At 43.0% G+C, this 10,532-nt stretch overlaps 1 protein-coding gene across 1 annotated transcript; it reads right to left on the bottom strand.

Moving 5' to 3' along the window:
- Positions 1-6,653: 6,653 nt before the first annotated feature.
- Positions 6,654-7,738, bottom strand: LOC134203718 (trypsin alpha-3-like). Its single transcript, XM_062678578.1, has 4 exons — positions 7,374-7,738; positions 7,077-7,307; positions 6,906-7,009; positions 6,654-6,846 (listed from the first exon to the last, which is right to left on the bottom strand). The coding sequence occupies exons 1-4, from the start codon at positions 7,674-7,676 to the stop codon at positions 6,654-6,656; spliced, it is 831 nt and encodes a 276-aa protein (XP_062534562.1). The 5' UTR covers positions 7,677-7,738.
- Between the last annotated feature and the right edge of the window lie 2,794 nt (positions 7,739-10,532).

Raw genomic sequence — 10,532 nt, 5'->3', positions numbered from 1 at the left:
CGTAATATCGTCAGCGAAGCCGACGATCACCACGCCCACCGGGAACTTCAACCTCAAGACACCGTCGTACATGACGTTCCATAACACCGGACCCAGTATGGAACCTTGCGGAACCCCTGAGGTTATGTCAACGCACTTCCGACCCGCCTCCGTGTCGTATACCAGTACTCGATTCTGGAAGTAGCTTCCGAGAATCTTGTACAGGTACTCGGGAATTCCAAGACGCAGGAGCGCATCTGCAATAGCTGCCCAACTGCCAGTTGAATGTATTCCTCACGTCGAGAGTCACTACTGCACAATAGCGAACTCCCCTCCTCTTACGCTGGATAGCTATCTCCGCGGATTTGGTAACCGACAAGATAGCGTCTACGGTCGACTTACCCTTTCGGAAGCCAAACTGGTTACTCGATAGACCATCCGCACCCTCCGTGCGTATCAACAACCTGTTGAGGATGATCTTCTCGAGCACCTTCCCCGCCGTATCAAGCAGGCATATTGGTCTATATGCCGACGGATCCCCCTGCCTTTTCCATTCTTCAGGAAAGACTCCCTCGTCCAGGTATCTCTGCATGACAGATCTGAACATCTCGCCGCTTTGATGGCCAGGTTCGGAATACCATCCGGTCCTACACCTACACTAAGGGACTGTACAATCCCCGTAAGTTCCACCACGGTTACTCTTCCCTCGTCGGCCACCCTGGCCCCTGACAGCTCCACAAAGGGTCATGCCATGGGAAGAGCCCCGCGATGATCCTCTCCAGCATCTTTGGAGACTGCTCTGTGGGGGCATCGCCCCACGTGTCTTGGCCATTACGACCCTATATGCGTCACCCCATGGATTCGCGTTGGCACTTTGAAACAGGCCCTCGAGTAGGCTTTTTTGCTTGATATAATCTCAGTCTTCAGAGCGACTCGAGCAGCCACGAACGCCACCCGTCGTTCAACACGCTCCTCTTTTGTGCGTGCTCGTCGCATCCGCCTCCGTGCCCGTAGGCAGGGGCGGCGCAGGTTCGCAATAAGGCAAAGACAAAGGTGCCGTTTGAACGAGATGGCGCCACAACATTTAAAGTAAAATGAATTTCCTTGTATGGACAAATCATCCGTTCTCATCAACTACGCATCGCATCAATATGAAAGCTAGGTCAAAGAGCAACAAATAATTTTTAGATTTTTTGTACCCACGACTTGTTTTACAGTTCTAAACAATAGAAGAGATTTCATTGTACCTCCATACTAAATTCTAGCTGTATACTTTCAATTTTTTCAAGACTGTTCTCCACCTCGTGTGTGTGGAAGGAACATTGAAAGCTTACGATATCGAACAGCAGATGTCACTAGTGTATATGCAATATTACATTTATACAAACACGCAGCACACCACCTGTCGCCTGATAACGGAAATATTGCAATTATACCATCAGGTGTAGTGGCTGTTGTTAAAATGTTTTGAAAGGGCCCCAAGCGGATTTTTTTTCTAGAATGCAACTGACGATCTCCTATTGCTTGAGTCCACCAGAAAGCCGGTGGCCTCCCATTCCTAGAGTGGACTTTCCTAGGCACAGTGGCATCGCATGCACGCGAGAATACTGTTACCAGCTGCTCGTCGCTCAGACCGAGAGTATTGTGCTCGCGGCGGAGCGCTTCCTTAAACACCTCGTCGTCGAAGTAAGATGTCTTCCACATACGAGGGCTAGGCCTCGCCCCTTCTTCCGTCCGCTGAATGCTGGTCGTATAGTCGATACTGTGGCGAACCGCCAGGTGGTCGCTGTGAGTGTAGTCATCATCTACCCTCTGAACGTAACGTCGATAATCGACTCGGCTCCGTTCCAGCTGTAGGTACTTTTGGTACCGACATTGGCCAAGTCCACATCTCACATGACCTGTGATTCCAGCAGGATCTGCCCCCGTTGATTCGTGGAACGGCTTCCCCATTCCACGGCCCAAGCGTTGAAGTACCCCGCTATCACCACCGGCCTACGCCCCATCAAGTTAGCCGTCAAACAATCCAGCATACGACCGAACTGCTCGATCGACCATCGAGAAGGCGCATATCAGCTGCAGAAGAAGACCCCGCTGACTTTGGCAATGACGAAGCCCTCGTGTGTCGAAGACACCAACTCTTGGATTTGGTATTTCCCCGTTGTCCATATCACTTGGGAGGGTTCTTGCAGCATTGTGCCTTATGTCCCTCCAATCCGCAGCGTCGGCTGAGCTTGGTTCTGTCAGGCCCTTTGCAGTCCCATTGCTTGTGCCCCGGTTCCAGGCACTTGAAGCAAACTTCGAGTTGCTTGTATATGCCCACAAGGTATACCTTGACGCTCGCTAACTTGCCTGCCTTGGAGGCGTACGCTGCAGATAGCCGAACCAATGCTACTTGTGTCCCTGCCGGACCTTTGCCAAACGGCTGCGGTGGGCGTCTCCACTTCACACTGTCGCCGCAGTGCCGTGACGAGCTCTTCGACCAGGTGATCTCGTCCAGGTCTTTAACCCTTAGATTCGCCTCCGTTGTGAGTGCCCTCACTTTGAACGTCTCGCCTAGGACTTCCTCTGCCAACTTTTTGTAGGTGGTGTCCTTTTGCGAGACGCCCCGCTTCAGCTCGAAGATCATCTCGCCCGTCCGGGTACGTCTTATTCGACGTACTCCTCATCGCCTTCAAGACGCCGAGTACTTAGCCTCGTCCGTCTCGATGACTAGGGCATCGCCCCTGGAGCGATTGGCGTCTTTGGTTTCCTCTTGTTCTTGACCAGGGTCCAGGAGGCATCATCTCCCTCTATTTCCCTGGTCTGGGGCGGCTGAGAGCTCTCAGCCTGCCGTAATCCATTACCACCGTCTTTCATGGGTGGACGGACCTTTCCAGGTCCTCCCTCCCCCGGTTTGGAGGTACCTTGCCGGGGTTCTGCTTCCCAGCCCCACTACCCTTGTTCGGGGTAGTAACCCTCCACGTTTTGGAGCGGCCCCCAGGGAGCTCATCCCCTGAAGAATGTCTCCCCCGTTTTTGTGTCTTCTCCGTTGGAGCAGTCACCCCCGACGTGCACGCGAATACTTGAGCCTCAGTCTGGGTAGCCCTCGACTCCACGGATTTCACGGGTTCGCATCCGTCCCGACCGCCCTCTCCAGCTAGGGGTCCAATATCGACTTTCGAAGTTTAAGCAAGCTCCCCTTGAGGTCCTTACTGATATTATGCTTCGATGACGCAAAGTCGATGATGGCGCCCAGTTGTTCCGTCGCCACCTTGAAGGCCGAAAGCCCATCGCGTTTGCGGTTCATCGCCTTCACAAGCCACGGGCCGTCCATAACCTCTACCGGCGTAGCCGGGGAGAAGGTTAAGCCCACGCTGGCGCTGCGCACCGAGCTGCCGACTGTTGCCTCTGGCCTCTGTAGTGGTCCGTAAATGGAACACAACCGTTGTCTTCGTCAGTACACTTCAAGTGAGTGATGTATTCCAAGTAGCCTACTCTGGTGATCTAGTCTACTACATCTCTCCTTTGTTTTAATAAAGTTTTAAATATAATTTGAGCATCGTTGTATATTATTGGTACATGCTAGATGCTAGAACTTTAAACATGAATGTTGTATTTCTTGTTGAGTACAGTTGCCTCGATAACGATTTCCTAACTCCTAGAAATAAGACGCTTGACCTAATAATTGAAGTCAGTTGCAGAGGATGTCTAAAATGTTGATATTGATTTTAGAATATGATTGAAAAGACAAATAGGTATCATTAACGAATGTCATCACTGCGTTGTAAACGGTGGCTTTCCTTACAAGTAAGTAATTGCATGTATCATTGTAATTGGTTGCACACTAATTTTCTTTTTTGATGAAACCTAATTTCTCTTTCTCTCCTCGTTTATTCTATACTTCACCATATGAATAAATAATAAATAATGGCATTTTACCATTCAACAAAGTTTGGAAATAAAAAAAAAAATCTGCTACGAGAGACTATTTATTAATTCATAACAAAAATCTTGATGATCAACTCTGTACACAAACCATTACACTAATCGATAGCTATCAGTGTTAATCATGTATTCCTGTTGGCTAGTTGGCCCACATCATCTTTTTTTTTCTTAATTTCTATGCTCCTAATTTAAGCTTGAATTTTTAATTTTTTTTACAAAACCATTTTATATATGCTTTTACATAAACCAACTAACGTTCTTATTTACGTTCGTTTGAACATTTAAACAAACGTCAATTGCTGTATTTTTTTTCGTATTCGCATTTTTTTATTGTTACTTTTGAGTTAATTTAATTCATTTTCTTCATTATCAAATCATAGGTTTTTTTTAATCACATTTGCCCATCACAAACTCGCTACAACAAAATTTATGACTTGTTGGGGAGGCACATTAATATGCCTAGATTGTATATTTAAATTTAATACACATTTTTGTTAGATAAGTATTTCAAACGCGTTCAACTAATATAAATAATTTATGACTTACAGAGCTTTATGAACTTCTTAAATTTAACAATTTAAAACTTACCGGTTCCTTAAATGTATACGTCGATATCAATCCTATTTCCATTTCGGAACATATAGAGCCAATAAGCTTCCTGACCAGTGTAGTGGAGGTGCATTGTGTTCCAGCCAATAGTGTGGGATATCTATAGCTTGATAGTTACCTATTATATAGTCATCAACATTTTTAGTAGTACATGGGTCGCTCATGTAGTGCTTAAGTTTACTGCTAGAATAGAATAATATTTTAATTCGTTTGCGATCAACACAGGATTTTCAGACGTTTCAGTTTTTTTCGCTGTAACCATGGTAGCCAATGAAAATTTTCTAACAAATTTGAAAATTCAATTTCAGGTGCCAAATGGGCTGAGTAACAAAGGTTCTCCTACATTTGGTCTTTTGACGGACTAGGGTTACACATGGTCCCTCTTCGTCTCCCTCTTCACTTGCGGACTAGAATTTAGTATTCTCTGCGCAACGTTACCAGGTGTACGGACTGAATTACTCCTTCGTTTTCCTGGGTTTTCTGCGGACTGGAATTCTACATTCCCTTCGCCTAGCTACCAGTTTTACGGACCAGAATGCTCTCATTCTCTTCGTTTCACTGGGTTTGATCTGCGGACTGGAATTCAGCATTCCCTGCGCACAACTACCAGGTATACGGACTAGAAAACGTCTTCTCTTCGTTATCCTGGATTTTTTTTTATAATTCCACAACATAATAATCACTATTCTCTATTCCATTAGTTGTTTTTAGTGATTCAGAATACAGACATAATTTTTAATAATCAGCTTTACCTTATCCATCGTTTTTTTTCAATATTTTCATATATGAAAGCCAACGTTTAGACTTCACTTTACTGTTCTTCATTTTGACTTGAAAATTGACAAGAATGAAAATTGATTCATCCTCGTCGCCAATGTAGTGGTCCGTAAATGGAACAGCCTCCTAGGCGGAGACCTGAACAACCCACCTCTTGCGTAGGGATTGTCGCCTACACTAAGTGAAGAGTTGTCTTGGTTTTCCATTTTTAACCAACGAGTTGCTCGGGAAACGAGGGCCATCACGCCAGAGCCCAGCATGACGCGGTTAGGGACAATTACTGTGGAGGGTGCCCAGGTACCCCACAGGCTCCGTTAAAGGCCTAGCTCAGTATTTCACTCCCTTGGCCATGCATCCCTTCGGAACGGGTCGCTTAACGCCTTGGAATTAGGGGTTAGGGACGATGTTTCTTGATCCCTCTTGGTCGCACCCCCTCACTCTAGTTGATGTCAGAAGGACAATAGTGCTCAGGCTGCACTACCAGCTAAGTACAAAACCCTTAGCTGGCGGTCGATTGTTATCGGAAGACCCGTGGAAGCATGAGATTGGAACTTGTGAGGACCGAAGCTGTGTAGGTCGCTTCTTCCCAGATGTCAACTCACCTTTTCGCAGCTCTGTGTATGTGTGTGTGAGGAGGAAACGGAAAACTGTAAAGAAATTTTCAAGGAAATTATTTGTCATTACACAAACAAAAAGTTATGGGATTTTCTCTGGATTACTGAAATTTTCATAGGATTTCCAGAAAATAAAAAATCAGCGGCGTTACAGATTTTAAATAGCAACGCGCCGATGCAAAAATTTCGGCGGCGGTGCGATACCAAAAACAGTCAGGGCGGCATGGCGCGGCGGCTCACACCTCTAATTCTAGAATTTGTTCCTATTCAAAACCCGTTCTATAAAACATATATCTTATTGATTTCGAACCGATTTCGAAATATGTTTGGTTGGTTCCGAACGAATGCATGGCATACTAGTTCATACAATTACATGCTTCCCTACCGTTGCATGATTATGATTATGCCAACCGATGGCCCCTTTGAAGGAGTATGTATCTTGTGTGACAAGTTAAATAGATACAATATGCTCAGGGAGTCGATAATATTTCCCACCCGAAAACATCATAAACCAGACCAAGAAACGAACACGTCATTTTTGGGTTGGCAATCCTACGTTTTTGCTCGCAAGGCTAACTGGATACCCCACTATTATATGCATAGAAAGCTTTTCAATGATCACTGTGGAAAGCTTTTGCAAACATTAATTTGAAAGACAGGTCAAGTTCATGTAAGAATGTTTACGTGTTTACGTGTTTAAATTAAATACATTTTATTATTCAATAACTCTTGGCAAAATAAAAGCTTTTACACTCCGGTGACTTCTGTGATCCAGTTACGAATAAGCGGGAAAGCTACTCGGGCATATACCCCAGGTTCGTTACCAAGACAGTTTAGTGCGCCCCATGAAACAATACCAATTTGTCGTCCACCAGTAACAAGTGGGCCACCGCTATCTCCATCGCAGGCATCACGATTTGGCTCACTGGCGCAAATCATACTGGAATGAGAAAATTATGTTATTCATCATACTTCGATGATTCACAGCGCGGCACTTACTCATCGGTCACCCATCCTTCTGGCCACCCAGCGCGACATGTTGCTTGATCAACCACTGGGATGTCAACCATCTGTAGTGTGACTGGCAGTGACCCAGGTACGCTCTGTGGACAATTCAGGATATCTTATGAATAATTGCTTTTAAATGCTTAACAAAGAATACTGTTTTACCGTGAGACCCCAGCCTGACACGACGGCGCGAGTTCCATGCGGATAATACGTTTCAGCTGGCACCAGCTGAATGGGAGTAATATCCAATCCTTGCAAAGCTTGCACAGTGCGAAGTACACAAACATCGTTTTCAAGAGTCTCATCGACGTATTGAGGATGGTTAATAATCAAATCAACACTGAATATGGTGCCTCCAAGCAAGCGGTTAGCGGTGCCTCCACGAAGGCTTACCTACGATAACAATTTTAAGTCGTATTTATTAGATTATGGATTTATTAGGTTTTCAAGGAAACTTACAATATCCACACTAGGCAACGGATAAGTACAGTGAGCAGCCGAAAGAGCCCATTGGTTAGAAATGATCGAAGCTCCACAGGCATGGAATCCATTGTAGCGCAACGAAAGTTGATACAGGAAGTCCGCAATGTTGGCATCAATACCTCCGACAACTCGTCCAGTAATGGGAGGCCTCACAATGGGTTCCTTCAATCCATAGTATGCATTTGGCATACGTTTATTGAACTGCAACCAAATGTCCTCCTCAGGACCTGCAGCTACTGTTGCAAGGTATAATGCAATAACTATGAGTACTTTCGTCATCTTACTTTGACTCAATTCTACTACTTAATGATACTTAAGAAATAGGCGAATTTATATTTATATGAATTTTCGTCATTCTAAGGTGACACGATTTCAATTACAATTATATGTAATTCGGTTTTCTGGTGGAGATTAGATATGCACTGCAAACGGAAAATACATCCATGTGAGCTGATGTCATCTCTCAAATCTACTGCCCTTTCCGTATGGGTTTCCCAAATTCATCATCTGTTAGTCGATTAGCTCCCGGGTTTTGGAAAATCCTAAGTAGCACTGTTACTTTGGATTGTGCGTTCAGTGGACTGGGTGCTGGCGTATTCACTAAGTATGAAATTGTTTAGAATCATGTTGGGATTATTGTCGATACCTAATTACCCTTTTATATGGATTGTTGTATGTCTTGTTTTACCAATTGAAAGGCTGAAAATGGAACCTGAATAACTACGCAGAACGTTATGTGTATAACTTTTGGCAATTTCTAATCGATTCAGATAGTTTTGCGCGTTTAGAAATAGAAATTCATATGCCATTTGACCGCTACCAAAATTGCTTTAATCTATCTGGTTTAGGATAGGATATTTCCTATTACAAATTTAATGATTCGTTGCTGGGGTGATTGTTTTGTTTTCCTAATTTATTTTCATTAGTTATTTAGAAAGTGTGATCAATGGTTCTTACCTCGGGATCCATCAACAACAACATCCATAAATTACGTAACGCTTAGATTATGCGGGACAGTCACGGATTCAGCTTACTTATCCCGCATTTTCAGGTATTCTGGAAAACATCACACATTCTATTGGGGACACGGTAGGTATTTCCGTCCATCGTCATAGGGGATAAAATCAATGAAAGCAACGTCATTTTGCTAGAACTCCACTATAGCAGAACGTTTCGCCCAAGCTTACGATTGGGTACGGATGAATTTGGCAAAAAAGCTTCTATTTTATTGATATTTGATACTATGACCATAAGACTAAAATGCCTGCCTTAACCCTATAAATAAATAAATCAGTAAAATATGGTGAATCTATGAAATCTGTAGTAAAAGGGATGTCTAGAAAAGGGTCCGATGAATAATTTGTATGACATGTAGATTTGTATGAAATGTAGACAATTTCTGTTATCAATAATGAATCGAGGTCTTCTGGGAGATCAAAAAATGAGTTTATTAGACTCTAAATAACGCAGAAACATTAGGAAATTGAAGCATTTGAACAGCCTAGCCTAGAGGGTCTAAGGAATTTGGAAATATTAAAGATTTATATGATCTATGGAATCATAATATCAAAAATATATGAAGATATTCTTGAAACTATGTATGATAATGATCTTAATGGGTAGGGGCTGAGTAAGCTTTAGAATCTGTAAAAATTAGAGATATGAGAATCAGAAAAGCATCCGAAGATTGAAATACGCAATTTCACCTTCTTCAACCTTTTTCAGCCGAATTTCCAGTAGTTTTAAAATTACAATCGAGGGAACATGCTTCAGGAAATTATGCACACTTGCCCCAACGATCTACACCATGGTGTTGGTGTTTGGTACCAGTATTTTCGGTACCGAAAATCGCCGGTATTCCCGGTATTTTTCAAACCGGTACTACCGGTACCACAACCCTAGTTCCCACCTCTGAACCACGCTCGGGCAGAAACTTTGGGAAATATGGAAAATAGTTCGTCATGTGTCCAATTCCTTTGCCAGCTTTGAAGAGTACTCTGACGGACTAATGGGAAAAACTCGTTGCTGGAGAATTGTCTATCATAAAGCTCACCTTCCTGTACGCCCACCTTTGCCAGCGAGTCTGCCTTCTCATTACCAGAGATTGAGCAGTGAGATGGGACCCAAACAAAGGTAATCTTAAATGATCTTTCAACCAAAACACGCATCTGCTCTCTTATGTTTATAAGAAAGTAAGATGCGTTGTAACGTTTTACGTTTTTTTACCGTTTTAAATTACGTAAATATTCGTATCTTCAGACTTTTTTATCTTTTTAAGCAAAATCAAGTGTATATAAGTTTTTGAAATTAATTTTTATTATTGTTATTGAGTCTGATAGTTTTTACGTGTCGTCTGTTTTAGTTGAATTTAATATTTGTAGCTTTTGACGTTTTTTCTTTTTAAGTAAAAAGTAAATGTTCAAATTCAAATTAAATTCGGTACGTGTTAACGAGAAAGCAATTCGTCGACATGGTTTGTGTCTCAACTATATGTTGTGATATTTGAGTACTATGACGACAACCATATTCAATATGGCAACGAAACTTTGTAATGTTCAATGTAGTAAAGTTAGCTCGATGTCTCCGAAGGCGCGAACTCTATGTCACCATTTGAAATTTAAATTGGCGCAATTGCTAAATAATGAGTTAAATGTTGCAGAAGGTTTTTTGTTCAAGAACAAACTCAAACTCGTTCACTTCGCTTCCATAACGGCTGGCATTTAGAAGTCTTGCGAGCTCTAAGTATTTCTATTAAAGAGTCCGAGGACAGCTCAGTTTGTCGAGGTAATTAAAGCGATTGCCGTGATCTCGTACGTGATTGTAACTAGTTGTTTCGTTCGTCCTTTAGATTTCATTCTGTTGTCGGTGTAGCCGACTCACGCAAATTTCTATTTTAAAAAGTGTAGTGTACCAAAAAAAGGTAATTTTTTGTCGAACTACTCGTTATTTGTTTAAATGTTAATTTATGTTTCGCGTTGAACTTCCATGGCGTTTCGATTTTTTTGGTACGGCTGGAATTTCGGAGTCGACGAAAAGGGTTTGCGGCATTTTCGCCGTTTGATCGTTTAGAGGAGTTTTTGTGGAGTCCTTGTGCTCGTCAAGGCCCGCCCTTCGGAGTAGCGAAACAAAGTATGG

This window comes from Armigeres subalbatus, unplaced genomic scaffold, assembly GCF_024139115.2.
Source record: "Armigeres subalbatus isolate Guangzhou_Male unplaced genomic scaffold, GZ_Asu_2 Contig207, whole genome shotgun sequence".
NCBI classification, from domain to species: domain Eukaryota; kingdom Metazoa; phylum Arthropoda; class Insecta; order Diptera; family Culicidae; genus Armigeres; species Armigeres subalbatus.
This window is presented reverse-complemented; position numbering and strand designations above follow the sequence as displayed.

Excerpts from the sequence above, each read along its gene's own strand:
- LOC134203718 (XM_062678578.1), bottom strand. The coding sequence starts at position 7,676 with ATGACGAAAGTACTCATAGTTATTGCATTATACCTTGCAACAGTAGCT. Across the intron at positions 7,308-7,373 it reads CGTTGCCTAGTGTGGATATT|GTAAGCCTTCGTGGAGGCAC; the intron begins GTAAGTTTCCTT and ends TTGTTATCGTAG. Across the intron at positions 6,847-6,905 it reads GAAGGATGGGTGACCGATGA|TATGATTTGCGCCAGTGAGC; the intron begins GTAAGTGCCGCG and ends TTCTCATTCCAG.